General features: G+C 44.7%; 5 protein-coding genes across 6 annotated transcripts in view; 3 read left to right on the plus strand and 2 right to left on the minus strand.

Moving 5' to 3' along the window:
* LOC108135800 (octopamine receptor beta-3R) overlaps positions 1 to 14,745 on the plus strand; it is a 42,393-nt gene extending 27,648 nt beyond the window's left edge. Inside the window, exons 2-9 of one of the 2 annotated variants that reach the window (XM_017256671.2) lie at positions 2,196 to 3,078; positions 4,353 to 4,553; positions 5,893 to 6,168; positions 6,259 to 6,436; positions 7,084 to 9,007; positions 10,151 to 10,600; positions 13,023 to 13,131; positions 13,237 to 14,745. In XM_017256671.2, the coding sequence (XP_017112160.1) occupies positions 2,543 to 3,078; positions 4,353 to 4,553; positions 5,893 to 6,168; positions 6,259 to 6,436; positions 7,084 to 9,007; positions 10,151 to 10,600; positions 13,023 to 13,131; positions 13,237 to 13,447 (3,885 nt within the window). In that variant the 5' untranslated portion in view covers positions 2,196 to 2,542 and the 3' untranslated portion in view covers positions 13,448 to 14,745. The remainder of the gene's footprint in view (positions 1 to 2,195; positions 3,079 to 4,352; positions 4,554 to 5,892; positions 6,169 to 6,258; positions 6,437 to 7,083; positions 9,008 to 10,150; positions 10,601 to 13,022; positions 13,132 to 13,236) is intronic. The other variant, XM_017256672.2, reaches the window with a different exon arrangement.
* Positions 14,746 to 15,034: 289 nt separating this feature from the next.
* Positions 15,035 to 17,384, minus strand: LOC108135806 (major heat shock 70 kDa protein Ba). The gene has a single exon (XM_017256682.2). It carries the CDS (start codon positions 17,160 to 17,162, stop codon positions 15,231 to 15,233), a length of 1,932 nt encoding a protein of 643 aa, XP_017112171.1. The 5' UTR covers positions 17,163 to 17,384; the 3' UTR covers positions 15,035 to 15,230.
* Positions 17,385 to 18,840: 1,456 nt separating this feature from the next.
* Positions 18,841 to 21,200, plus strand: LOC108134597 (major heat shock 70 kDa protein Ba-like). Its single transcript, XM_041709697.1, has one exon. It carries the CDS (start codon positions 19,060 to 19,062, stop codon positions 20,989 to 20,991), a length of 1,932 nt encoding a protein of 643 aa, XP_041565631.1. The 5' UTR covers positions 18,841 to 19,059; the 3' UTR covers positions 20,992 to 21,200.
* Positions 21,201 to 21,841: 641 nt separating this feature from the next.
* LOC108134598 (protein VAC14 homolog) lies at positions 21,842 to 25,152 on the plus strand. Its single transcript, XM_017254961.2, has 9 exons — positions 21,842 to 22,004; positions 22,084 to 22,234; positions 22,297 to 22,527; positions 23,001 to 23,466; positions 23,520 to 23,846; positions 23,907 to 24,015; positions 24,073 to 24,369; positions 24,432 to 24,674; positions 24,727 to 25,152. The coding sequence occupies exons 1-9, from the start codon at positions 21,907 to 21,909 to the stop codon at positions 24,866 to 24,868; spliced, it is 2,064 nt and encodes a 687-aa protein (XP_017110450.1). The 5' UTR covers positions 21,842 to 21,906; the 3' UTR covers positions 24,869 to 25,152.
* Positions 25,142 to 27,685, minus strand: LOC108134599 (DNA-directed RNA polymerase III subunit RPC3). The gene is made up of 6 exons (XM_017254962.2): positions 27,295 to 27,685; positions 26,182 to 26,683; positions 26,023 to 26,128; positions 25,611 to 25,960; positions 25,385 to 25,552; positions 25,142 to 25,327 (listed from the first exon to the last, which is right to left on the minus strand). The coding sequence occupies exons 1-6, from the start codon at positions 27,567 to 27,569 to the stop codon at positions 25,160 to 25,162; spliced, it is 1,569 nt and encodes a 522-aa protein (XP_017110451.1). The 5' UTR covers positions 27,570 to 27,685; the 3' UTR covers positions 25,142 to 25,159.
* Between the last annotated feature and the right edge of the window lie 7 nt (positions 27,686 to 27,692).

Raw genomic sequence — 27,692 nt, forward strand, 5'->3', positions numbered from 1 at the left:
TTATTTATTTAGTAACTCAATGTGGGGCGACCTCTTTTCCAGCCAGGGCCGTGAAGGATTTATCTATTTGCCAACTGCTGAAAATGTATCCTTGAAAAGAAAACAAACAACAACAACAAACAACCATAAAGTTGCGAAAAATGTAATTTGACAAATCCAAAACTGTGGAGGATTACCTTGCGCAGCAGTTTCCCTGCAATCTATCAACAGATTATACAGACTAACTCATTTTCATCTTATATTTCACTTTCACCTCCCAATTTTTTTTTCAATGCTTATCTGGCCAAAAGGACTATGAAAATAAATATATAAATATCAAAATATAATTTGGCATTTCCCATCACTACTCTTTACAATAACTAATTCGAAATGTATTTATTCTCGGTGGAATACAATGTTCAACGTTTAATTAATTCGGCCACAAAAAAAAAAAAAAAAAAAACAATTTTAGAGTACTAGTTCGGCAAACATTTTCTGTAATCCCGATGGTAAATATTTCATCCGTCAACTTATGCCATAGAGCATCATTTCCAATATAATGTGCTCTAAATAGAGTATTAAAAATAAACTATTTTGTATTTTGATGAATTCAAAAACTGTACAAAATATATACAAACTCTGAAAGTTAGTTCTTGCTCATTTATAATTTGAGATTTCAGGTTCATCTATCAATTTGAGTTGATGGCCAGGAAAATCCAGTTGCTCAGTGATGAATTAGCTAAGAAGCCAAAGGGACTTTCAATAAGTTGCTGGCTTGAGTGTTTGCCTTTCGAATTTGCCAGTGGATCAATTATTTGCTCTCGCTCGCTTTATCAGTTTGCTAATGCTCCGGAGGAGTTAAGTCCTCAAATGGTGCGCCAGCTAATGCCCCTCGACGCCCACCGTGTGTCCTTCGGCCAGGCTCAGGACGGGCGAAGGGATTTAATTGAATTAGTCGTGTCCTGGGCGCACGCGGCACTTTGAAGTTTGCACTTTGCACCCCGCCCACTCGACCTGGACTCGTTTAGTCCTGCTGCGGAGGAGTGCTGCGGAGGAGTCCTGTGCCCACACAGTGCCAGCTCTGTTGACGTTTGCGCTTAGGCAGAACCCCAGTGCCGGATGCTGGCCAGCGACTTTGTAAACTTTACGCGATGGCAATAATTAAGTCGCATAGGAGTGGTTAGGGACTTTGGCAGTCAAGCGACCAATAAATAATGGCTTGTGAAATTTATAAGCCAACGAGGATGAGAGAGCACTGATGTGGTTTTTATCCGGCTCAAAGCCGAGCATTATAGCATTTAGTTGGCAATCGGGAAAGCGGAAACCGGACTGGGTAAACAAGTCGAGTCGTCAGCTCAAGGACAATGAAAGGAGCTGCGATGCAATCGACTCGGCAAGGTTATGTGTAAATATATATAAATCCTTAAAAATATTGAAATCAAAACGAAGAAGGAGGGGGGGGCTAGTAAAAGAAACTACTCTCCACACAAGTGGAATAAAAACTTGTAGCCAGCGATTTATGTGAGTGCCAAGGACGATTCAGCATCAATTCAATGTGCGGACCAAAGTGAAAGCTCGTTTTTAGCTCTTGCTGATGATGCGCTAGCTTTTTTTCGTCCAAATTGAGTCGCAAAAACCTTTAAAATAATATAAACGTACAGATTACCGCAGATTATGGACGTTCTTTTGTTTAAATTATAGCCAGCGAAAAGCATAGTGTGAGTTCTCATTCTGCACTAGCACTAGCTGCGGCAATAATCTCGCTTTAATCTTGCTTTTAAAGCAACAACTTGTGTATATGGCATTTTTCCCCCCAAGTGTCAGCACTTGACGGCACTGCAGTCGTCGTCTGTCGCTGGGGATATGGAAATGCAGATGCATGCCAAGCGCTCACACTGCGTATACGCAATATATTTCTGTTATTTTAATGTTCTGGAGGAAAGTTGAAGTGGAAGCCAACGGACAGATATCTGACAGTGCTTCGTGGCAAAGGGATATGCGTAGCATTTACTTTGCCCCGGCAAATCAATATGCCCTTCAATGGGAAATGGATAATGGGAAATGGACAATGGACAATGGGGTTTATGGCCTCTGAATTGCGAATAAAGAGACTCCCTGGCGGCAACAGTTTGGATTTTCATTTAGCCAATTTCATGCAGTTTCACAGCCTCACACTCTCCGGTTATTTCATAAATTATTTATTTATTCATTTGCAGATCCCGTGTCGCCGACTGTTGCCCGCTTGAGTGCTGAATCGAAGCACGGATCTCGACTTTTTGCCATTGCCAACGAGGATATTCGAGCGGAGAGGCTACCTGTGGAGGATTGGCAGATGGAGTGCAGCCCGGTCGGAGCTGTGAGCAAACACTCGAAGCGCAGAGCAGCAGAGACAGCCAGGATGACGGCGAACTTTGGCCTCCTTGTTTGCATTGCAGATTGCAATTACGCGCGTTTTAAATTACGCGCAGCAACCGGGGCAAAGATAAACCACACGTACAGCGAAAAAGCATTGGGGCAGGAACTTTAATGAGCTGCGTTTCAATCACCGTGCGAAATTGAAGAGATGTCCGGGGTTAACGTCGCTGACCTTTTGGCCACGACAATGACATTGCCCATGACAGCCACATCAACGGCAGCAACATCAAGCAGGCTGAGCAAATCGATTGCAGCGTTAATCGCAGGTAGTGGCGCAACAGCAACATCGGACGGCAACCTGCAACCTGCAACATTAACTAGCCACATTGCCACAACAACATCCACAACAACGACGACTACGACCAGTTTGCCCATAACATCGCAGTTTGTGAATGCCTCGTTGACTTCGCTATCATTAACAGCCACCTCGTCGGGCTCCTTTTCGTCCTTTCCGTCCTCGGAGTCCCCGTTCGAGTTCCTTGCAACAGTTGGCCCAAACATCACGACCAACATCACGACCAATGCCAGCGACATTGTCGTGGAGAACCACGAGGAGCTGGAGGAGAGCTGGCTGGATCTATCGCTGCTGCTGCTCAAAGGCTTTATATTCTCGTCAATTATCCTGGCCGCAGTCCTGGGCAATGCGTTGGTCATCATTTCAGTGCAGCGCAATCGCAAGCTGCGGTGAGTCTTTATATCCAATTACTTTTGTCCGGGTTTAATTGACGGTCATTGCCGCAAGGATCGCACGACAATACAAATGGCAAACATATACATATAGTGGAGAAGGGTCGCAGGGCGAAACCTTTTTGCCAGCGTAATAATTGTAATTTAAATGAGCGACAAGTGGAATAATAAAGCACAAAACGAAGTTAAATGCGACACACAAGCCCATCGCTACCATGACAGCCTTGCGATGACAGGACGCCCTAGAGTGCAGTGCAAATAAGTGTAGCATACCATTGAGCGCAGGGCTGGAGACCCCCGCTCTCCGTCCCTGCGTCCCTCTGCCACGCCCCCTGCTCCGCCCCACGGCACCCGTTTAATGTTGCGCAACGTTTATGCCTTCTGCAGCGCGGGTAGACGTTGATTAAGGAGTTTATTAGTCAACCAAAGCAGCTTAAAGTGCTCAGATTATCGTTTATTACCTTATTATAGAACATAACCGGTTCGCAATATAGGATCGCGTTAAGATATTACAATATAAAGCAATACCTTAAGAAATGAATTGAATACTTCAGTCAAAATTTAGGGGAAAAAAACATATTTTTTTACGCACTTTTAACTGCACAATTTAAAACATTTTATTCATTTTTCGGCAGTTAAACTTTCCAAAATAAAAAAAAAAATGCAGTCATCCCAGAAAAACAATACAATAATTTAAGTGTGCAAAATCCCAATAAAGAATAAAGAATTTACTAACCGAAGTGGCTAACGAAATTGTCTTAGCCAGTTTAAGAGGATAAATCAAGAAGTGACCTACAAATATGAATATCTCATATTAATATTCCCGTAAAAATGAATAGGAAAATAAACATTAGAGCTGCAACCATTGCATAAACCTGCGACTGCCTTGCAGACAAGATAATAACTTCACATGGCAGTGGCTTCCAGCTGAAGGTGGCAGCTGCCTGGTGAGTAGGATGACTTATGACAGCCAAGGAAATTGCTGCATACCGATGACCCACCCGGTGCTTCGGCGGGCGGAAACGGAAATGGAAATGAAAATGAAAATGGAGGGCAGTGCAATGTTTAGCCAGTGGTAAAGTCAAAGTGCTAAAACCACCGGACTCAGCACGCATGATGCATGTCATATGCCATTCGTTTGGCGTGGTTGCTCCCGTGACGAGTGTTTAGAAATGCGGGAATCCCGGAAAAGTTCACTCACTCATTTCACACACACACACACACACACAACGCACCACTCACCAGCTTTTGGGCTTCTGTTTTGTTCACAGGGTGATAACCAATTACTTTGTTGTGTCGCTGGCGATGGCCGACATGCTGGTGGCCCTCTGTGCGATGACATTCAACGCCTCCGTGGAACTGTCCGGCGGAAAGTGGATGTTCGGCCCGTTCATGTGCAACGTGTACAACAGCCTGGATGTTTACTTTTCCACGGCGAGCATACTGCACCTGTGCTGCATATCGGTGGACAGGTGAGTGCCCATTTGTGTCGACTGCCTACTGTCGACTGTCTACAATTAAACGGTTTAAACTTAATCGCGGTCCGAGCCACAGGGAGCCGTTTAAATCGAGCCGAACCATTAATCATGCCCAGATGCCTGGCGCCCAAATCACTTTCAATACCGACAATCGGCGCATTGCCAAGAAGAAACAATTAATTACGGCGAAAGGCGCGCACATCAAAAGCAAACATTAGGCCCCGCCCGTATGATGAATGCGGCCCAAATGATTTGCAGCTGGTCGAAGGAGCTTAGGCGTTCTCCATATCCCACCCAAAATCCATCTCCATCCCCGATCCCGATCCCGCCAAGCCGTTAATTGCCGCCATACCCACTTGGAAGCTCAAACATCTGCGATTCTCGCAGCTGACCAACAACAATGGCCATGGAGGATTGGTCAATGGACACTGGCATGGGTTCTTTGTCTGTTTTAATTAATTTGTGTCTCGCTCACCTTTCGATGGGCCACAAAACATACCGAAAACAAAGAAAAACATACAACCAGACCTCAATGGAAATTAGAGAATTAATGATAGGCGCTGTGGGGCATATTGCTAAACAAATAAATCTGTCATATTCACAAAAAAATATACACTCGATTATTAGCCTTCATCTTAGGTTTGAGGTTGTCTCTAATCATTTGGTCATTTGATTATTCAGTCTTCATCTTAAGTTTAAGGGGTTTTCTTATCTATTAATTAATTGTTTTCAAAATAATAAGGCAAATTCGAACTCGGTTCGCATTACTTGATTGTTTTAAGGTTTAAAATAAATATTAAATACACACATTTCATTACACATTTAATTTTATAGGATGTTTAAGCTTAAAATCAAGTTATAATGTCTTATTTGATATTAAACATAAATAATTGATTATGGTCATTACACATTTAATTTTGAAAGATGTCTTAGCTTTAAATCAATTTCTAATTTCTTATTTCGCACAAGAAAATATTTACCTTGAATTATTGTAAAAGTCTCTAAAACAAATACGTTTTTATTTCGTTTCCCACTCTTTTTAATTACAATCACACAATGAACATTTTAAATAATCAATTGTTATAGTAAATAAATTAAAGTAAGTCTTTTAATGAGCATTAAACAATGTGGTGAAAGCAACGTCTTTTGAATTGTTTAATAAATCGATAGCATGGCAACCTGAGCACCGAAACACAATTATCCAGTCAAGCAAAGAGCGATAATCAATTATTGTGCTAAAAGCATGGCTGAAAGCCACCTGGCACCTTTTGTGGAGAGGCCCTGGCCGCCATTCATTTCCATTAATAAAGATGCCCCCCTTTGTTTCCAACAGATACTATGCCATAGTGCGTCCGCTGGAGTATCCTTTGAATATGACACACAAAACGGTGTGCTTCATGCTCGCCAATGTGTGGATCCTGCCCGCCCTCATATCCTTCACGCCCATCTTCCTGGGCTGGTACACGACCGACGAGCACCTGCGCGAGGTGTCCCTGCATCCGGACCAGTGCTCGTTTGTGGTCAACAAGGCCTACGCCCTCATCTCCAGCTCCGTCAGCTTCTGGATACCCGGCATCGTGATGCTGGTGATGTACTGGCGCATCTTTAAGTGAGTAGGCCGGTCGAAGTTGATGGTTTGCTTAATGGTCCTAACTCCGGTCCATCCGGTTTTTGTGTCTGTCCTCTGTGGCTTTTACAGGGAGGCGATACGCCAGCGCAAAGCCCTCAGCCGCACCAGCTCCAACATCCTGCTGAACAGCGTCCACATGGGCCACACCCAGCAGCCCACCAACCTGAGCTATCTGCATCCCAGCGACTGCGATCTTAATGCGGCATCCGCGCACGAGGAGACGCACAGTGCTCTCAGCAACTTGGAGGTGAGTTGGGAACTACCCAGGAACTGTTTACCTCTGGTAATCAGTGCTGCCAGTATAGGAAAATAAATATTTATTAATTCTTTTGAAATCAAGATATTTATAGGGAAAATAATTTAGATTCCAATATAAATTAAAGGATTTCCATTAAAGTTTTTTTTTTTTTTAGGGACACTTTAAGATCGGAAAAATTGTGGTGGTTCAAGTCGGGTACTTTTTATTAAAATTGTTTTTCCGCAAATGAAAATTATTTAATTTTTGAGCTACACGGGCTACAAATTAAAATGTCGCCACACATTAAACCTTCATATTCTAAGCTTTCACTTACAAGCACCCAATTATTATGGAACCGTACAAATGTCTAACAAACAGGGAAAAACCTTAAAATTCAATTTAAGGGCAAGCAGAATAGCAAACTTAAAGAACAACAACATGCAACCCACTTTGGCAGCACTGACATCCAGCATCAAAGCATTTTTTCCACCCGCAATAGGCGAATGTGGATCGATTGGGTGGGTGGGAGAGAAGCACTCTGCTCGAGAGTTTCCTTTGCTTTGTGGTCCTGCGTAATTGATGCGCCAACAAGACTCCCTGCATTGTTATGTGCGTTGTGTGTTTGAGTTTGTGTTCCCTGTGTTCCCTGCCCACAGGACATGCTGCAGCCGGCCACCGATGAGGACGACGACAGGGACGAGTGCGATGAACTACGCGTGCCGTCGCCACCGCCGCGCCGCCTCAGCCGGAGCAGCATCGATCTGCGGGACCTGGAGCAGGAGCGGTACGAGAAGGTCACGCACACGGACAGCGCCCCCTCAATGATGGCCCTGCAGCAGCAGCAGCCGTCGTCGCACAACCAGCTGCAGCCACCGGCGCCAGTGTTCAATCCGCAGATATGGACGGAGGGCAAGCTGCTGCCCTCGAAGGAGCTGGAGCCGGAGCGGGAGCGGGAGCGGGATCAGACCCATCCCATGGGGCCGCAGCAGCAGCTCAGCCTGACCAGCGGCAGTGGGAACAGTGAGCCGGAGCCGGAGTCCACTGCTTATCGGGTGTTCGGACTGAACAGCGACGAGAGCGAGGGCAACGACCTGTACGACACCCACCTGCCGCTGGCCGAGGACAACAAGGAGCTGAAGCGCCTGATCGAGGACAACTATCTGTACTTCAAGCGGCAGACGGGCGGCACCATCATCGGCGGGCCGGGCGGCGGCAAGTACGCCGCCCTTAGCGAAACGGACTTCATTCGCCTGAAGGCCGGAGCGGCGGCCAGCGGGCGAAAGGCCATCGCCGCCAGCGACTCGGAGTTCCTGCGCACGATCAGCGAGAGCAGAGCGCCGGCAGAGCAGCCACTGCCGCACGGCAAGGAGAGGGGCTTCAACATACTCTCCCTGCTGGCCAAGACGAAGCGCTCGAGCACCGAGTGCTTTGCGCTGGAGAAGAAGCGCCACCAGGCCAACTCGGAGGGATCCAGCTTCTTTCGGCGCGCCCGCAACCGGAAGCTGTCGCACAGCTACAACGGATGCGGCGGCGGCAACGGCGGCAAGGAACGCAAACTTGAGCGACGCCAGCGGCAGCACAGCGACACGGACTCCACGCCCAACAAGCCGGACATTTTGCTGGACATCAATGTGCTCAGCGAGCAGAGTGGCGCCGGTGTGATCCAGCACTTCAGCGACGGTGTGCAACTGATTGACTTCAGCGAGGTGCAGACGCCGGAACGCCTGCGCCGGAGCGACGACGAGCTGGCCCAGCTGGCCGACTGCTTTGGGGAGTCACCCCAGCAGCCGGCCACGCCGCCACCCTCGTTGTCGCCGCCGGAACTGCCGGAGCCCAGCGGACTGCTCATCGCCAGCAGCTCGGAGCTGGCCGAGATCTTCCGCTCGCTCAGCTTTCCGCTGGGCCGGCCGGCCGGAGCTCCACAGCGTCTGAGCACGCTGAGCGACCAGGTGTGCGCCAACTATCTGATGTCCCCACCGAACACACCGGCTGCGCCTGCGCCTCAGCCTCCGCCACCGCCGGTCTCCATTGCTCCAGCGGCACTGGACTGCTGCTCCTCCAACGCGAACGCGCAGTCGGCGTCCATCAATGTGTACTTCCTGTCGCCGCCGCCACATGCCGCCGCACCTGGCTACACGCCCAGTGACGCCTCCACCGTGTCCCTGGATGTGGTGACCAGCCTGTCCATGCCCATGTCCATGTCCATGCCCCAGTCAGGTCCCCAACTGCCGCCGCAGCCAAACATATCGCCCAAGCCCGAGATCATACTCGACTCCACGCTGTCGCCCGTCGAAGGATGCGGCGATGAGCACCGGGATGTCACGTCGCCGCTCTTCAAGCGCAAAGATAGCGCCGGCGATGCGGACGTGAGCATTTCCGGTGGACTGGGAGTTGGTGCTGGTGCTGGTGCTGGGCGACAAGGACGCTGCAGCATCCTGGCCGGCTACGACGGCATCCAGACGGTGCGCAAGCGACAGGCGTCCGTGGTGACCTACGACGTGAATGTCATCAACTTCTCGCAGGACAACAGCGACAGTCGCAGCTACATTCCCATGGGTCGCGTGTCCACCAGTTCGGCAAGTGAGTAGCCCGTTTATTGTGTATGGTGTAGACTGCTGCAGTTCGTGCCTGGATTAAGTAGCTCTTTCTGCTTTTTAGAAATTCGATCTTTTCTTGACAATTTACCACCAGAAGTTAAAGTTACTTGAACGCTTTATAAAAACTCATATCGAGAACAATAACTTTGAATTTATTTGTGATTTATTTGTAAAAAGCACTTTGAAATGTTTTCTAAAATATTTAAATTTTAAATTATGCTAAATTCGTTTTTCAATTAATAAAATGTAAGCTAAATTACGAATACATTTTTAAATCATTTCAGATTTCTAAATACTGTCTTTAACAATTGTCAAAAGCATTTAGAAATATTTTCTGAAATCTTTAAATTTTAATCTTAGGATATTTCCGTATTTTCATAAATAAAATTTAAAACCAATAACATGGTAAGTTTTAAATAAATTGTAAAATAATAATTTGAGTTCTTTTTCTAGTATAGATTATTAACAAAAACAACGTAAATTCTAAATAAAAAATTAACATATGCATATATACAATTTCAATTAAATTATCCAGATTTGTTTAAGAAATTGTAAATCACCCGAAAAGTGCGAATTTCTAAAACCCAGACAAACCCTTACTATAGCGCCTTAATTGGAGAACGTAAAATACTTTAAAAAGTATCTGTATCTTAGATGAAAAGCTTAATATAGAATAGTGCCAGCTTTTAGTTAGTTGCACCTGCAAACGAAGACAGAAATGGACCACCTACTTCTAGAGATAGGAACCCTAGAAAAGTGTTCTGAATCCCCTCCTTTTTGATCCTGATCCCTTGCGTTTGCCGGTGCATGGCACGACGTGCATGTGATCTGAAGAGGCAGCCGATGGATGTGCCCGAAACTGGTGTCCTGTCCTGTGAAATACCTATTGTATATTGTCTACTACTCCTCTCTATCTGTCTCTCTTTCTCTCTCTATCTGTATCTCTTTTCCACGCCATTTCGTTGTGTGTTGTATGTGTATATATGTAAAATCAAATCACCAAATTATGTCCAACCAAAAACAAACTTCTACTCCAAACAACCAACTCCAAACAAAAACCCAAAAATGTGGTGGCCATAAAAAAAAAATAATAATAATACAAATCAACCGAAACAACTGCAAGCAGAGCACGAATTTTCCAATAAATCCTCGCTGATCCGACGCGGCGGCATCTGCATCTTTGTGGATGAGGAGGAGGCGGAGGTCACTGAGCAGCGGCCCCGGGGCATCACCTTTGCCGCTGTGCCCAGTCCGCTGCCCAAGTGTCCGCTCTGCGGCGCCGACATCAGTAGCACCACTACCACCACCACCAATGCCAATGTTAATGCCAACGCCGGCACCACTAACGACACCACTGAAACCACCAATGCAAGTGCAAGTGCAAGTGCAAGTGCTAGTAGTAAACGTAGTAGTCACGAGCCAACTCCCGATCTTGGCCAGGGGCCGAGGTCCACATCCACATCCAATTCCACCCGCTTCTGGCACAAGCGAACGGCGGCGGTCACAGCATGTTGGCAGCAGAGCAAAAACCGGAAGCGCCGCTTCAAGACCGGATGCAGTCACTGTGGTGCAACCGGTGAGTCTTGTCGTATCCCCTCCTCTCTCCTTCTCTCCTCCCCCTCTCTCTCTCTCTCTCTCTCTTTCCCTCTCTCTCTATCTCTCTGTGTCTTTTGCTTGTCTCAGCTTCAGCACCCGTCTCATTCGCTTTCACGCTTTTACCAACTATCAATGTCAATCACTCGATTTCCTACAGTTCAGTTTTCATATGAACATGTTCATAATTCACTGTATAAATCCATTTCACACTTGAAAACTCCATCCCAGGATCACCAATAAATTCACCAATAAATTCATATTTTACAAAACAATTGCATTCTTTTGGTTCCACTCAGAATCAGCTTAGCTAAGCTCCTATTTTGATGAATTATAGTACTCACAATCACATAAACTACATACAATAAACAATTCTACCAATTAACCACCACTGGAAATCTCGAAGCCCATTTTTCCATTAAATCTAGTTTTAGAACACAAGTAAATTAAACGTTTTCCGAGGTTTTCTTAAATACATTTAAGCCAAATCCTTTTGGAATTTAAACGGATACACCTTGTATTGCATTCAAACTCGGTTGATTGAGTTTTCAAAGCACCCTGTTCCTTTTTCTAATACACAAAAAGTTAAAGTCAATAAATTAACCAAAAAAAAACCTTATATATAATCCAAGATTAAAAACTTGCTCTTTCATGTGGTTGCTAACAACACTGTAGTAAATATCATTATACCAATTCAGAAGTGAAACTGAGAGGATACAAGCCCACCACAAGATCCAACCTGACTGGCAAAATCCCCACAGAAATGCCAGTTTTTGGCACCTTCTTATCTGGATACCCTGCTCTAACCAGCTTAGGCACCCAAATCCGGTGGGTCATACGCACCACCCATCGAACCAACCACCCACTGAAACACCCACCATGTTTCCCCTCCCCCCGCTGCCCTCATGCTGTACATAATTGCTTCCGTTTGCACGTGCGTTCCGTTTGCTTTGCTTTATTGCGCCTCCACACTGCCTTTCGTTTTGCATTATGGTTTCACCTGGCTCTGACCACCACCGCCTCCGCCTCCATCTCCATTTGGCGTCCATCAAGGGACGAACACGGGGGATTGTCCGTCGCTTCCTGTTGCTCACTGTAGTCTGTCTGATTTGTTTTTGTATCCCCCGCACACCCACTTTCTAGTGATGTTTATGTTTATGTTTATGTTTGGGCGGGCGGATTGGATGGATGCGGGTAATTGTATGTCTTTGTGATAACAAGTGTCCTGTGTAAATATTTTCAATTGTTTGCCTCGTTTTTATTACATTTCCCGCACACCCACTCACACACGCACACACGCAAGAGCACCAAGATACCCCACATGTTGGCCTTTCCAGCAGTTTAATGACAGTTACTTGCAAGGTGGGCGATGGTGGGCGGGGCGGGGCGTGGCGAAGTGGTAGAATGCCATCGATACTCTACAACATACAACAGCAAAAGTATTACTGATGTCAAAGTTAAACATGCCAGGACACGACCCGCCAAACATGGCGTATACGCAACATGCTGGAATCCTCTTTCTCTCACAATAAAACGAACATAAACCTCCTTCATGCACTCTACACTCAAAAGAAAATGTGTATAAATAGATAGTTTTCATTATTTTACAGTTCATTTTTAGACAAACAATTTATTTTCCTCGAGTACATTTTCTGAGGTTACTATGCCTTTTTAAAGAATTTCAATTTAAAAACGATTAAATTTAGTTCATGGAGAGCTTTAATGGCTTTTCTCATTAAGTTTCTAAACTCATTTTGCTTGGGACATTTGTTTAAAAATTATTTTTATTTGTCATGAAACTTCATAAAATATTGTAAAATGTAACTAAACAGAGATAACATTTTTATAAATTCTTAAACGAATTCGGAAAATATAGTTATATTAAAAGAAAATTCATCCTGTTGACAATTTGCTATGAAAATCGAACCCTGTTTGTTATGAAACTTCATAAAATATTTTAAAATTTAACCAAGCTGAGAATACATTTTTATAAATCCTTAAACAAATACGGAAAGTATAGATACAAATTTTTAAGCAAATTGTCTTTCTATTGTCTTATTACTATAAAAATCTAACGGACCCCCCTATTTGTAAATTTCAAGAAAATTACTTAAGAATTTTCAACAAAAGGGGCTTGACAATTATAAATTTAAAATATTTTAAAAACAAGAATCCATTTTTAGACTGCACCCGCGCACTGTTAGAATTAAACCAGAAAACTGTCAATGGCTTAACAAGACTCTTAACTTAACTCTGGTCAAAATCCCAAAGACTGGATTGCACCGAGGCGAATCGAATCGAATCGAGACGATTGAAAACGAACCGAATCGAATTGAATCGAATTGAACTTAATCAGCCAATTGCCCTCTTTCATTTTGGTCCTAAACTCTTTATCTGCCCCGCAGGCGGCTCGGTGCGCCCGGCCAAAGGATGGAAGGCCGAACACAAGGCGGCCCGCACCCTGGGCATCATCATGGGCGTCTTTCTGCTCTGCTGGCTGCCCTTCTTTCTGTGGTGAGTGATGGTAGGCCGTAATCCGTAATCCGTAATTCGTAATCGGTTGGCCGACGTCTTCTGGCTGCTTATCGTCATGTGATTCTCACTTTTCTGTTTGTTCAGGTATGTCATCACATCGCTCTGCGGACCGGCATGCCCATGTCCCGATGTACTGGTCGTCGTGTTATTCTGGATCGGCTACTTCAACTCCACGCTGAATCCGCTTATATACGCCTACTTTAATCGCGATTTCCGCGAAGCATTCCGCAATACGCTGGAGTGTGTGCTGCCCTGTCTGGAGAAACGAAATCCGTACAATGCCTACTACGTCTAGACCGGATGGCGTATATGCACCCCCATACGATACGGAACAATGCCCCTATAAGTGATATTTAATACTTGAGTGAATCGTTATACCTACCAGAGAAGGAAAAACTAAGCAAAGAAAAACAAGAGCGACGGCAAAACGAGAAGCGTTCGTGCAAGGATCCATGTAGTTAGGAAAATCCTTGGAGCTAAGCAATACTCAATGTGTGTTTATGTATACGTGTACATTTTTCATTTTTTATTTAAGCAACGATAGGGAATTTAAATTAAAGTCGTGTTCTGAGCCCGCCAAGCAGCGGTTGCAGGGACAATGCTACCCCGGAACAACTATACTATCCATATATAAGTGTTGTTTGTCCAGCTAAACAAGAGATATACGTAAAAAAAAATATACATATGGAAGAGTTGAAACCATTTAGAAAACGCTCGACTAAGCACAGAAAAATTCCAATTTCAAATGAAACGTTGTCAAATGAATCGTAAGAAACACTTCGGCTTGTCGGAGATGAAACACTTTTTCCATAGACTATACGAGTGTCACATAATTTAAAAGCTATCTGTCTTAATAAAAATAAAACATTTTATTTAATACTGTTGTATACCAAGCTAATTTCCATTGTAAATTGTAACTCAAATTGAACTGCAAATAAAAATTGCACTAACTTAAACTCACGTCTGGTGATCTTGATAAAATTCAGAGAACTTTACCATAAAACTTGATCTTGATAAAATTCAGAGAACTTTACCATAAAACTCAGAATCATGGAAAAAGTGCAATGCCATAATCTTACCTATAGCAATTAAGTATCATATGTAACCTAGACAATTAGCAAACCAAATCTACATAATCGAGTTCAAAGAAATTGAAAATTATAAATTACGCAATCGAAATTATGTAAAGAAAAAAAGTAGAGAAACAAAAGAAAGGGAATTGTGTAGGTGACGTTATGAATTTTCAAGCAGAAAGACAATCTACCAATGAGTAAACACGAATGAACTTCGAGCAACCAAAATTGGCAAGCTGTAGGAAATTTCTCTATTCGCTGCAAAATCGATTCACTTATTTCAATTTAGTTAGTTGGATTCCCCTCTCTCCTAAGTTGCGACGACTTTTGTGATAGTAAAGGAAATTGATTGTATTTCTAGTCGAATTGCTTCGCGTTGAGTAAGTAATGCATCCCGTCTAAGTATCTGTACGAAGTATGTGTCTAAGTGTGTAAGGCCATGTATCGCTATGTATTTCAATGTACTTGCTGAACTAAACTATTGCAAATTAAAGTGTGAAACTAACGTGTTTTAAAAGCAGTTAACGTATTTGTTTATTTACTTACTTCGTGTTTGTGGGGAAAAGGAATATATATTCTGTTAAATAAAAATTAAACTGGTTTAGTTTTTACGTTTTCAGCAAGAGCTTTAATTATGTTTGCCTCCACTGATGTTTTAAACGATCAACTGTTTATAAACACTCACAAAAATCTTTAAACCAACATATTGTTTTAGAATATCCCTACTTTATAGGGCGAGATATGCATTTACTTTACCCATTGGATTTGTAAAAGTTTTGAAAACGTTAGCAAAATAAAAGATTTATTAGTTTTCAATTTTAAATAGATAATTTATTTTCCTTTTAGCTACTTAAGCTTATACCAACTTGTTACTAACTTAAGCCTGTAATACTTTAGTTAAGACTAAGATATAATTCGAGTATGGCCATCAAGATGCTATATACATCATTAACACTAATTTAGTAGGAACAAATCCATGGATGAACAGAAAAAGTCTCATTGGCTTTAGTCGACCTCTTCGACGGTGGGTCCCGAGTAGCCGCCAAATCCTCCGGCCTGCTGGCCGCAATTGGCTCCCGGGCCACCAGCTGCTCCTGCTCCCGCTGCCTGCTGATGCATCTTGGTCATGATGGGCGAGCAGTGGCGGGTGAGCTCCTCGAGCTTGTGGTCGAACTCCTCCTTGTCGGCAGTGGTGTTGCTGTCCAACCACCGAATAACTTCGCTGCACTTCTCCAGGACGGAGTTCTTGTCGGCCTCATCCAACTTTCCAGATTCCGCCTGCTCCACCGCCTGTTTCACGTTGAAGACGTAGCTCTCCAGGGCATTCCGCGAGGTTATGCGCTGGCGCTGCTTCTCGTCCTCATCCGCGTACTTCTCTGCCTCGCTCACCATGCGGTCAATCTCGGCCTGCGAGAGGCGTCCCTTGTCGTTCTTGATGGTGATGTTCTTGGCCTTGCCCGTGCTCATCTCCTTTGCCGTGACGTTCAGGATTCCATTGGCGTCCATGTCGAAGGTGACCTCTATCTGGGGCACACCCCTCGGAGCTGGCGGTATTCCCGACAGATCGAAGGTGCCCAGTGCATTGTTGTCTTTGGTCATTGCCCGTTCGCCCTCATACACCTGGATGGAGACTCCGGGCTGGTTGTCGGAGTAGGTCGAGAACGTCTTGGTCTGCTTGCACGGGATGCGGCAGTTGCGCTCGATCAGCTTGGTCATCACCCCGCCTGCGGTCTCGATTCCGAGCGACAGGGGAGCGACGTCCACCAGCAGCACGTCCTGGATCTTGCCGCTCTGGTCTCCGCTGAGGATGGCGGCCTGGACCGCCGCTCCGTAGGCCACCGCCTCGTCTGGGTTGATGGAGAGGTTGAGGCTCTTGCCGTGGAAGAACTCCTGCAGCAGGCTCTGCACCTTGGGAATGCGCGTGGATCCGCCGACGAGTACGATGTCGTGGATCTGGCCCTTGTCCATCCTGGCGTCGTTGAGGGCCTTCTCCACGGGCTGCAGGGTGTTGCGGAAGAGGTCTGCGCACAGCTCCTCGAACCTGGCGCGGCTCACCTTGGTGTAGAAGTCGTGGCCCTCAAACAAAGCGTCGATCTCGATGGTGGCCTCCGTGCTGGAGGAGAGCGTGCGCTTGGCTCGCTCGGCCGCCGTCCTTAGGCGTCTCAGAGCGCGCGGGTTGGAGCGTAGATCCTTCTTGAATTTGCGCTTGAACTCCTCAGCCAAGTGGGTGACCAGTCGGTTGTCGAAGTCCTCGCCGCCCAGATGTGTGTCTCCGGCTGTGGAGCGTACCTCGAACAAGGATCCCTCGTCAATAGTCAGGATAGAGACATCAAAGGTACCTCCACCCAGGTCAAAGATGAGAACGTTGCGCTCCCCCTTGAGGTTCTTGTCCAGTCCGTAGGCCAGTGCCGCCGCCGTGGGCTCGTTGATGATGCGGAGCACGTTCAGACCGGCGATGTGGCCGGCGTCCTTGGTGGCCTGACGCTGGGAGTCGTTGAAGTAGGCGGGCACTGTGATCACAGCGTCCGTGATGCTCTCGCCCAGATACGCCTCCGCCGTCTCCTTCATCTTGGTCAGCACCATCGAGCTGATTTCCTCGGGGGCGAACCGCTTGGCCTCGCCCTTGAACTCCACCCCGATCTTGGGCTTTCCTCCGTCGCTGACCACCTTGAAGGGCCAGTGCTTGATGTCCTCCGCGATCTTGGGGTCGTCGTACTTGCGCCCAATGAGGCGCTTGGCGTCGAACACCGTGTTCCTGGGATTCATGGCCACCTGGTTCTTGGCGGGGTCGCCGATGAGGCGCTCCGAGTCTGTGAAGGCCACGTAGGACGGTGTGGTGCGGTTGCCCTGGTCGTTGGCGATAATCTCCACCTTGCCATGTTGGTAGACACCCACGCAGGAGTAGGTGGTGCCCAGATCGATTCCAATAGCTGGCATTGTGTGTTTGCTTCTTACTTGGTAATCAGTAGTAGGTAAAAGGTAATTAGGTGTCTTCTACTCGTTCTTGTTTCAGTAATAACTTCTTCAGTGGTTACTTGTATTAAATTCACTTTAAATTTGCAGTTTAATTTAGCTTTATCAGCCGCGTTTGTTTTGTTTTGCTTAGCTTTTGCTTAGCGATGTTTTCACTTTGCTTGTTTGAATTGAATTGACGCTCAGAGCAACGAGCGGCCCTATTTATACTCCACAGCTCTCTTCGTGAACATTCGAGATGTGCTCTCTCGAAACGTCGAGAACTGAGCGAGATGGAATGCTGTTACAGCAGTGAGAGTGAAGGAGACAGGGAATGCGGCGGCAATTTAAGAGAGGGTGAGCGGCAATTGTTATTGCACCCGAAATTTCTCGACTTTTCTCCGCTTCAAATAAATGACCTACGACAAACCAATGTTTTCTTTTTGGGTTCTAGAAAAATCGCTGTTCTGGTTTGTTTATTTATGTACATTTTTAGATGGGTAAATAACTTTGTTTAAAAATAGCAACGCTATATTTGGCTTTCGAAGCACGTGAATGAGACAATATGATTTGACGTTATTTTTTTTGCAGACTTATTATGAAGATCATTAAATAGTTTTGTTTTCAACTTACCTGATTTATTAGATACCTAATAGAAAATTAAGTTGATAGAGCATTATCCAAGCTTATGTATGTATTTGTATACTTCGTTTTGGATTAGTGATTAGGAAAAAATGATAAGATTTAATGTTTTGATTATGATATCATCGAGAGTGCATACTCCAGTTTATTGAGACCCATAACAATAAATAGCTGTAATGGCCTTCCTTTAGATTTGCACATTATTTTCCATCATATTTTTAGTAAAGTCATTGCTTTGCGGGTTTTATTAGACGATTTCACCTCTATTCTCAGTGTTCTAAAAATTTAAAGAATGTGAAATCATTGAATAATGAGTGAAAAAGCACATCTTTGCCATCGTTTAGAATACCTTGAGGGTAAAATTGTGTTTTCGGAAACTCTGCCATTTACAAGAAATACGTTTGAATAGAGTAACCAATAGCCAGAGATTTAGTAAAGCTGCATATAAACATATTTAACAACAGTTTTCTTTATACCCCCTGTTTTTAAAAGCTTAGTACTCATCTTAAAAATATCTGCAATCTAAACAATACATATTATGTAACCGCTATAACACAAATACCACCCGTTAGCAATAAAAACTTACTAATTTTTAAAAAGTCTTTCTTAGCTATTTAATATTCTGCATAATAAAGTCTGAATAAATAAGTAACTTGATATCATAGTGTCTCATTCACGTGCTTCGAAAGCCAAATATAGCGTTGCTATTTTAAAAAAAAAGTTATTTACCCATTTTAAAATGTAAATAAACAAACCAGAAAAGCGATTTTTCTAGAACCCAAAAAGAAAACATTGGTTTGTCGTAGGTCATTTATTTGAAGCGGAGAAAAGTCGAGAAATTTCGGGTGCAATAACAATTGCCGCTCACCCTCTCTTAAATTGCCGCCGCATTCCCTGTCTCCTTCACTCTCACTGCTGTAACAGCATTCCATCTCGCTCAGTTCTCGACGTTTCGAGAGAGCACATCTCGAATGTTCACGAAGAGAGCTGTGGAGTATAAATAGGGCCGCTCGTTGCTCTGAGCGTCAATTCAATTCAAACAAGCAAAGTGAAAACATCGCTAAGCAAAAGCTAAGCAAAACAAAACAAACGCGGCTGATAAAGCTAAATTAAACTGCAAATTTAAAGTGAATTTAATACAAGTAACCACTGAAGAAGTTATTACTGAAACAAGAACGAGTAGAAGACACCTAATTACCTTTTACCTACTACTGATTACCAAGTAAGAAGCAAACACACAATGCCAGCTATTGGAATCGATCTGGGCACCACCTACTCCTGCGTGGGTGTCTACCAACATGGCAAGGTGGAGATTATCGCCAACGACCAGGGCAACCGCACCACACCGTCCTACGTGGCCTTCACAGACTCGGAGCGCCTCATCGGCGACCCCGCCAAGAACCAGGTGGCCATGAATCCCAGGAACACGGTGTTCGACGCCAAGCGCCTCATTGGGCGCAAGTACGACGACCCCAAGATCGCGGAGGACATCAAGCACTGGCCCTTCAAGGTGGTCAGCGACGGAGGAAAGCCCAAGATCGGGGTGGAGTTCAAGGGCGAGGCCAAGCGGTTCGCCCCCGAGGAAATCAGCTCGATGGTGCTGACCAAGATGAAGGAGACGGCGGAGGCGTATCTGGGCGAGAGCATCACGGACGCTGTGATCACAGTGCCCGCCTACTTCAACGACTCCCAGCGTCAGGCCACCAAGGACGCCGGTCACATCGCCGGTCTGAACGTGCTCCGCATCATCAACGAGCCCACGGCGGCGGCACTGGCCTACGGACTGGACAAGAACCTCAAGGGGGAGCGCAACGTTCTCATCTTTGACCTGGGTGGAGGTACCTTTGATGTCTCTATCCTGACTATTGACGAGGGATCCTTGTTCGAGGTACGCTCCACAGCCGGAGACACACATCTGGGCGGCGAGGACTTCGACAACCGACTGGTCACCCACTTGGCTGAGGAGTTCAAGCGCAAATTCAAGAAGGATCTACGCTCCAACCCGCGCGCTCTGAGACGCCTAAGGACGGCGGCCGAGCGAGCCAAGCGCACGCTCTCCTCCAGCACGGAGGCCACCATCGAGATCGACGCTTTGTTTGAGGGCCACGACTTCTACACCAAGGTGAGCCGCGCCAGGTTCGAGGAGCTGTGCGCAGACCTCTTCCGCAACACCCTGCAGCCCGTGGAGAAGGCCCTCAACGACGCCAGGATGGACAAGGGCCAGATCCACGACATCGTACTCGTCGGCGGATCCACGCGCATTCCCAAGGTGCAGAGCCTGCTGCAGGAGTTCTTCCACGGCAAGAGCCTCAACCTCTCCATCAACCCAGACGAGGCGGTGGCCTACGGAGCGGCGGTCCAGGCCGCCATCCTCAGCGGAGACCAGAGCGGCAAGATCCAGGACGTGCTGCTGGTGGACGTCGCTCCCCTGTCGCTCGGAATCGAGACCGCAGGCGGGGTGATGACCAAGCTGATCGAGCGCAACTGCCGCATCCCGTGCAAGCAGACCAAGACGTTCTCGACCTACTCCGACAACCAGCCCGGAGTCTCCATCCAGGTGTATGAGGGCGAACGGGCAATGACCAAAGACAACAATGCACTGGGCACCTTCGATCTGTCGGGAATACCGCCAGCTCCGAGGGGTGTGCCCCAGATAGAGGTCACCTTCGACATGGACGCCAATGGAATCCTGAACGTCACGGCAAAGGAGATGAGCACGGGCAAGGCCAAGAACATCACCATCAAGAACGACAAGGGACGCCTCTCGCAGGCCGAGATTGACCGCATGGTGAGCGAGGCAGAGAAGTACGCGGATGAGGACGAGAAGCAGCGCCAGCGCATAACCTCGCGGAATGCCCTGGAGAGCTACGTCTTCAACGTGAAACAGGCGGTGGAGCAGGCGGAATCTGGAAAGTTGGATGAGGCCGACAAGAACTCCGTCCTGGAGAAGTGCAGCGAAGTTATTCGGTGGTTGGACAGCAACACCACTGCCGACAAGGAGGAGTTCGACCACAAGCTCGAGGAGCTCACCCGCCACTGCTCGCCCATCATGACCAAGATGCATCAGCAGGCAGCGGGAGCAGGAGCAACTGGTGGCCCGGGAGCCAATTGCGGCCAGCAGGCCGGAGGATTCGGCGGCTACTCGGGACCCACCGTCGAAGAGGTCGACTAAAGCCAATGAGACTTTTTCTGTTCATCAGTGTGGACTCTTTCCTATTTTACTCTAAGTTTTTAGGACTGATATGAATTTTTAAGTTGAATACTCTTAAATAAGTCCTTAGCATTATTAGTAATTTACATGTCTTAATTTAGTAAACAAATTGTTATACGCTTAATTAGAAATATGAAAAATAAATAATTTATTTTACCTTAAAAGATAAACTTCTTTGCGTTTATATTTCGGGCAAAAATGTCATCAAAAGGGTACTTTTAAATTTAAACACAAAGTAGCTGAACGTCAGCTCATATTCCCACAGATCGCTGAGGAGTCAGAGGTGATGGTTTAGACCAAATTTATTGTTATTTTAAGGGTTATTCAATATAAATAAAATAAATCAGGAGCGACTGAACAGTTGTGAAAACAAAAACAAATGGGCAAACAAAATATAAATATGATTTACTACTATAATTTAGTTTTAGTAAACTGTTGCGATTTTGTATACTCGTTTTGGTAACTGAGTTTTGGTAAGAAATACAGATGGCTTAAATATATTTTTATAAGGGAAGGTAATCAAAAGGACATATGGAATTATTTATTACGTTTTAAGGAAAAAATATATGTCAAATTCAAGAGCAGTTAAATAAATTAAAAAAAAAGTCTTACCATACATGCATACATTAAAATGGTTAGATCTTTAAAAAAAAGACCGTAGCCTTTGTCCAATATTTTATATTCTGATTTAATTAGGCATTTTGTTAACAATTTTAAAGTTTAAACGTAACGGAAACGTGAGCACTTAGCAGTATACTGAGCCACTTTGGCGACCGAGTTGGCAGCCCCATCAATCAGCTGTTTGCCGAGCTATGCAGAGCAAACACAAAACCCGCCTACAAATATTGTTATTTTGATTGGAAAACGGATTACAGAATGGAACCGTCGTATGCCCCGTTGAGTGAGTCCTGCGCCAAGGCTTTGGGCGACAAAGTGTACGAGAAACGGAAGTTGGCCTCGCAGGAAATCGAGAAGTGAGTGTTCCCACATGAGTAATATGGCACCCCCAAGTTTCATTCGTCATTCCAATTGGGAATTGCGACTCTCCGCCAGAATGGTCACGGAATTCAACAACAAAAACAACTCGACGCAGATTCGCAAGCTGATCGAAGTGCTGGCCACCGACTATGCCACATCACGAGATGTAAATCGGCGGAAAGGGGCGCTTATCGGTCTCGCAGCCACGGGATTAGGGTTGGGCAAGGTATGGCCATTAGTCATCCGACTCCTCGTAGCCACATAACTAGACAACCGTTCACTTTCCAGGACTCGGACAAGTATGTGCAGGGTCTGGTGACACCCATCATGACCTGCCTCTCGGATCCGGATCTGCGGGTGCGCTACTTCGCCTGCGAGTCCTTGTACAACGTGGTCAAGGTGGCACGCTCCGCCATCATTCCCTTCTTTCCGGAGCTTTTCGCAGCACTATCCCGACTGGTCACCGATTCGGATCAGATGGTGAAGGACGGCAGCGAGCTGCTGGATCGCCTTCTCAAGGTTGTTAAATTTCATTTTAAGTTTGATAAAAACTTATTAAAGTATATATTAATCACAAATGAAATGTCCAAAAAATATCTTTCACAATTTCCCCTTAATTATAACATGATTATATCATTATTTATTGAATGCTCATTACAGTCTTTATCTGTATAGGACAAAGTTGCTAAATTGTATCTTAAGCTTGATTTAAACTTACTTAAGTTCATACTTGATCTACATAGAGACGACTCACCTAAATGAAATGTTCAAAAAAACAAATCTTCATAACAATTTCCCCTTAATTATAATGATAAAGTAACTATTATTTCTTGAATGCCCAACTTTTTTTTTTGCTGTTAAAATATATATTAAGTTTGATTAAAACTTATTTAAGCATACTACTCTTGTAAATGAAATGTTCAGACAAAAATATTTTTTTTTACAATTTCCCCTTAGTAATAATTTTTTTTATGAATCCTTATCTTTTGTAGGACATTGTCACGGAATCATCGCAGACCTTCAATCTACAAGGCTTCATTCCATTGCTGAGGGAGCACATCTATGTCAAGGATGCTTTTGCCCGTCAGTATGTGATCTCATGGATATCGATTCTAAACGCCGTGCCGGACATCAACATGGTCAACTATTTGACCGAGATTCTGGACGGGCTGTTCGTCATGCTCGAGGACAACACGCCCGAGATCCAGCGCATGTGTGAGACGACGATCAGTCAGTTCCTCAAGTCGATAAGGAACGACTCTTCCTCCGTGCGAATGGAGGACACCATCAATACGCTTATCACCCATGCGCAATCACCCAATGAGCTCATCAAGTCCATTGCGATCACCTGGATCCGCGAGTTTGTGCAGATATTTGGGCCTAATGTGCTTCCCTATGCCAGTGGAATATTTACGGCGATATTGCCGTGCCTTGAGTACAATGTGGAGTCCAAAAGGAGTAAGAAAATGCCATACGATTTGGTCCAGATAACTTATACATTCAATATTTAGGCATTAAAGAGTGCGCCGTGTCCGTTAACAACTCGATGATGTTACTGGTGTCCACCAAGGAGCTGAAGACGCAGACGGAGTCCAAGATTGATTTGCGCTCAATTATGGACGTCCTTTCACAGTATCTCACGCACAACTCCATGCACACTAAGATCGCTGTGCTCAAGTGGATCCATCATCTGTTCACCAACTTTCCAACTGAAATGTCCGTGCACGCCAGTAACTTAAATAACAATCTGTTGTCCACATTGGCCGACAACTCGGATGAGGTTGTTCTTCAAAGTCTATCGGTTCTGGCGGAAATCGTCAACTCTCAGGACAGCAGGGGTAAAAAGTTCATGTTGATGAATTTTCAACACTTATTTACAAATCATTCTTTCTTGGCAGAGTTAAACGACTTCAACAAATCGCATTATCGTAAGTTTTTACTTAGCCTGTTGAACCTCTTCAGCGAGGAGAAACTGATGTTGGAAAACAGAGCCAGTCTTATTATAAGGTAAGTTAAGAGAACCTTTGCCCAACAAAAATGTTAAAACGATGGGATTTTTTTTAGAAAACTTTGTGTACTGCTAAATGCAGAATACATTTACCGCACTTTTGCCGAAATAATAGCGGAGGAGGTGCCCAACTTGAAGTTTGCATCCACGGTTGTACGCCTTCTTAACATCATTCTACTCACCTCAACGGAGTTGTTTGAGTTGCGTACCAGCCTGCGAAACATTGCCAACGAAAAGTCCGCAGATCTCTTTCAGTGCCTCTACAAGAGTTGGGCCCACTGTCCAGTTTCCACGCTTTCCTTGTGCCTGCTGGCACAGAGCTACCAGCATGTATCCCGTTTGGTTACCTTGTTGTAAGACAATTGAACAAAAAATTTATATACTTTCGTTTATCAAATGTATATCCCTCCCACAGTGCTGATGTGGAAATCACCTTGGAGCTGCTTACCGAATTGGACAAACTGGTTCAGTTGATAGAGTCCCCCATATTCGCACCTTTGCGTCTCACGCTCGTTTCCAAGGCGAACAATTGCGCAGATGCTCAGTACTTGGCGCACGCCCTGTTTGGCATCCTGATGTTGCTGCCGCAGACAGAAGCCTTCGATACCCTTCGGAATCGTCTGCAATGCGTGCCCAACTACTGGGGTCATGATCCCATGTAAGTCATATCCTTGGCTAACGACTCTTCGAGTACAATTCTTTATTTTCAGAGACGAGCGAAACTCGCTGGAGTACAAAAGTGGCATTGATTTCGATGCCCTGGAGCAGCACTTCATTAAATTGCAAAAAGCACACCGCGAGCAGCGAATTGTTCACCGAAAACGGAGTGTAATTACTCCAGAAAGTAACTAACCATTTAAAGCATACCTTATTTATATAGCCTGTGATTAAGCGTGCTGTCATTTCATACGCTTTTGTGTGTTTTAATTAACTTGAATCTAATATACTTTAATAATTTGGCAATAATGCTGTGGTAGCTTTAGAAACCATACTTTTAAAGATTTAGTTTTGAGCAACTTTAAAAACAAAAAAATCATAAAATATTATTTGCAAGTACCAATTAAAAACGTACCAAAAATCTCTGTAAAGTGTTCACTAAACAATTTCAATAAACAAGACAATCCATTGCCCTAAAAGTACCTTTTATTTAAATTTGCGAATGCCCGTTGGCAGCGATGTGCAATGATGCTGATACATTTGCAAAAGGAAGATTGTATCATCCAGAGTCAGTTCGGCCTTCGACAAGGTCTTTATCCGATTCTTTACCTTATTTAGGATCTCACACTCGGGTGGAGTGAAGGTTTCCACAATCTGAAAGGCAATTGGACAGATAAAAACAGTTTTAAGTTTATCCTTAACTATAATTACCTCTGCGATATATTCGTCAGTCTCGCCGCGTTCCTTCATGGTTTCAACTATGCTGTCCAGCCTTTGGGACTTTTCAATGAGCCCCTTGTGCTCATTTTTCTCAAAGTTTGATCGCTCTATGGTGTTATAAAGGGACTTGTAGCTGGCATCCAACAACATTCTCACCGTCTAAAAGTATTGGATTACATTTAATCTAATGCATTGATTTTTAACCAGCGACACTTACATCTTTTTCCTTGACTTGGAAGAGATAAAATGCTTTTGCGGGACCATTGCTGCCTCCGCCAGGCTTCTTAATAATCTTCACATGTATAAACTGTTCCTGGAACAAATTGTAGGCCAAAGACTTTGCCTCTTTCGAGGGAATCATGGCCTCTTTCTGTAGGTCTTCCTGTTCTATGTACTTCTTGCATCGAATCACTCGGAATATGCGGGCTGCCTTCGAGCCAAAGCGTTCGGTAATTACGGACTCGACACAAGCAAAGGCAAGCGACTCAAAGGCATGTTCCATATCCACAACGTACACTCCGCCACCCATGTCGCCAACTCTCCGAAAAAATCCCAGTGAGTCGTCAGCTAAAACGTATTATGAAATAGTTAATTGAATAGTCATATATTAAAAAAAGGTTTTGGCTTACTCAACAAACTTATGTACTGATCCAAATACTTCATAAGATCCAGGTTATTGGATTTCCTTTCGATTGCCTGTTTTATTTCCACAAAAGTGATTTGGTTGGAAAGTTTCTGTAAAATATATTGTGTTAATGCTATTCTTCAGCTACAAATGTGCAACCTACTCTCTGCCACGGATCAGTTGTGTTGTACATTATCTTCAGAATAAACCGAAAGCATTCTGCAGCATTTTCGCCCAGTTTTCGCTCAATGGCGTCTACCATAATGGTGTCCCGAAAGTCCTGATGAAAGCGATCGTAGTTTAGGTTCCACACCGTTGTGTTGTCCTTGGCCTCCTCCAATGTGGCATCGCCCTTTCGTATTTTGGCTAGCAGCTGAAGATCAATGTTGGGATGCCTGAAAAAGTCGCATTCGTTGCTCTCGAATTTTGGCACACTTTCATCCTGGTCGTCGCCCACTAACAGCTCTGGTCTTTTAATTATGTAATGATCGGTTATCATTTGCAGGAAGGTATTGCGATATGATTCCGGGCTTTCCGCCTTGTTCTCGCCCTCTGCCAGGCACTTGATCAAAATTCCGCTGGCAGTATCCGATCCCGAGTTGATGAGCTCCTCGGCGATGGAAGCACCCACATTTCCGTACTTTGTTTGCACCAGATGAACGTAGCTAAAAAAAATTATTGGTCATTTAAAAGGTTGGTTTGTGAGGGGTGCTACATATATTTCTGGGTTTTTTTATTTTGAAAAGATTGCTGTTGATTTTTATTTACCATCTTAAGTTTTTCAAAATAAATTTCATTGGCTTAAATTAAGAGAATAGCAATTTTTAAAACAAATTGCCTTTATTTTTTAGTGACAGTTTATGATTAATAAAATTACATTACCTTGTTTTTAATACTTGTATTGACTACGGTTAAAAAATAAAACCATTATAAACAATACACCTCAATTTGACTTTTGATTTGAAAACAAGGCTTTTTCAAATTTTATTTTACGAAATTTAAATTCCGAAAAGTGTATTATAGATATATTGTTCGGGAGTTCCTAGATTTTAAGCATTTTAACAAAGATTAAAGAACAAATTGCAGGATTTATGACATTCTTGTTATATTATAATTTTTAATTTTTCTAACATATTAAATATTGCATAGTAATTTAATAATCACGCCCTTTAGAATATGTATGTTGAGTTTTATTTTTTATTATTTGAACAGATATTCATTGAAGTTAGAGTGTGAAGCAGATATCGGAACTCAAAGGTGTCCCAACGCAACTTACCGTGGATAGCGCAGGAGGCAGAGCACATCCTCGCGTCGGAGGGCGTACTCGGCCAGGAAGGGATTCTGTTTGGAGGCGGCGAAGTCCACCAGTCGGTACTTGACGAGCACCGCCAGTGCGAGGGCCACCTCCTTGCGCGAGAACTTGGTAGCACTGGTGATCTGTCCCAGAGTCCGCGTGGTGGCCGAGAAGAGGCAGTCGGACACCGCCTGCACCACCTTGCCGAAGCACTGCTCCAGGATGGCGGAGCTCAGGTGCGAGTAGTCCGCGGACATGGTTCCTGCCACTCTTCGATTCTTAATAACAGGATGCTTTTTACCTGCTGATAATGCGGCTCAAACAAATGTGCAATCAAAACAAAACACAACCGCGTTGAAGTCAGCTGCTTGCAAAAACTT

This window comes from Drosophila elegans, unplaced genomic scaffold, assembly GCF_018152505.1.
Source record: "Drosophila elegans isolate 14027-0461.03 unplaced genomic scaffold, ASM1815250v1 contig_476, whole genome shotgun sequence".
NCBI classification, from domain to species: Eukaryota; Metazoa; Arthropoda; class Insecta; order Diptera; family Drosophilidae; genus Drosophila; species Drosophila elegans.

What these genes read in the sequence shown, in the direction of transcription:
- LOC108134597 (XM_041709697.1), top strand. Translation starts at nt 19,060, where the DNA reads ATGCCAGCTATTGGAATCGATCTGGGCACCACCTACTCCTGCGTGGGT.
- LOC108134598 (XM_017254961.2), top strand. Translation starts at nt 21,907, where the DNA reads ATGGAACCGTCGTATGCCCCGTTGAGTGAGTCCTGCGCCAAGGCTTTG. An exon ending in CAACTCTCAGGACAGCAGGG is followed by an intron (nt 23,847 to 23,906) that starts GTAAAAAGTTCA and finishes CTTTCTTGGCAG; the next exon opens with AGTTAAACGACTTCAACAAA. An exon ending in AGAGCCAGTCTTATTATAAG is followed by an intron (nt 24,016 to 24,072) that starts GTAAGTTAAGAG and finishes GATTTTTTTTAG; the next exon opens with AAAACTTTGTGTACTGCTAA.
- LOC108134599 (XM_017254962.2), bottom strand. Translation starts at nt 27,569, where the DNA reads ATGTCCGCGGACTACTCGCACCTGAGCTCCGCCATCCTGGAGCAGTGC. An exon ending in TCAGTACATAAGTTTGTTGA is followed by an intron (nt 25,961 to 26,022) that starts GTAAGCCAAAAC and finishes AATACGTTTTAG; the next exon opens with CTGACGACTCACTGGGATTT. An exon ending in TCCAAGTCAAGGAAAAAGAT is followed by an intron (nt 25,553 to 25,610) that starts GTAAGTGTCGCT and finishes CAATACTTTTAG; the next exon opens with ACGGTGAGAATGTTGTTGGA.
- LOC108135806 (XM_017256682.2), bottom strand. Translation starts at nt 17,162, where the DNA reads ATGCCAGCTATTGGAATCGATCTGGGCACCACCTACTCCTGCGTGGGT.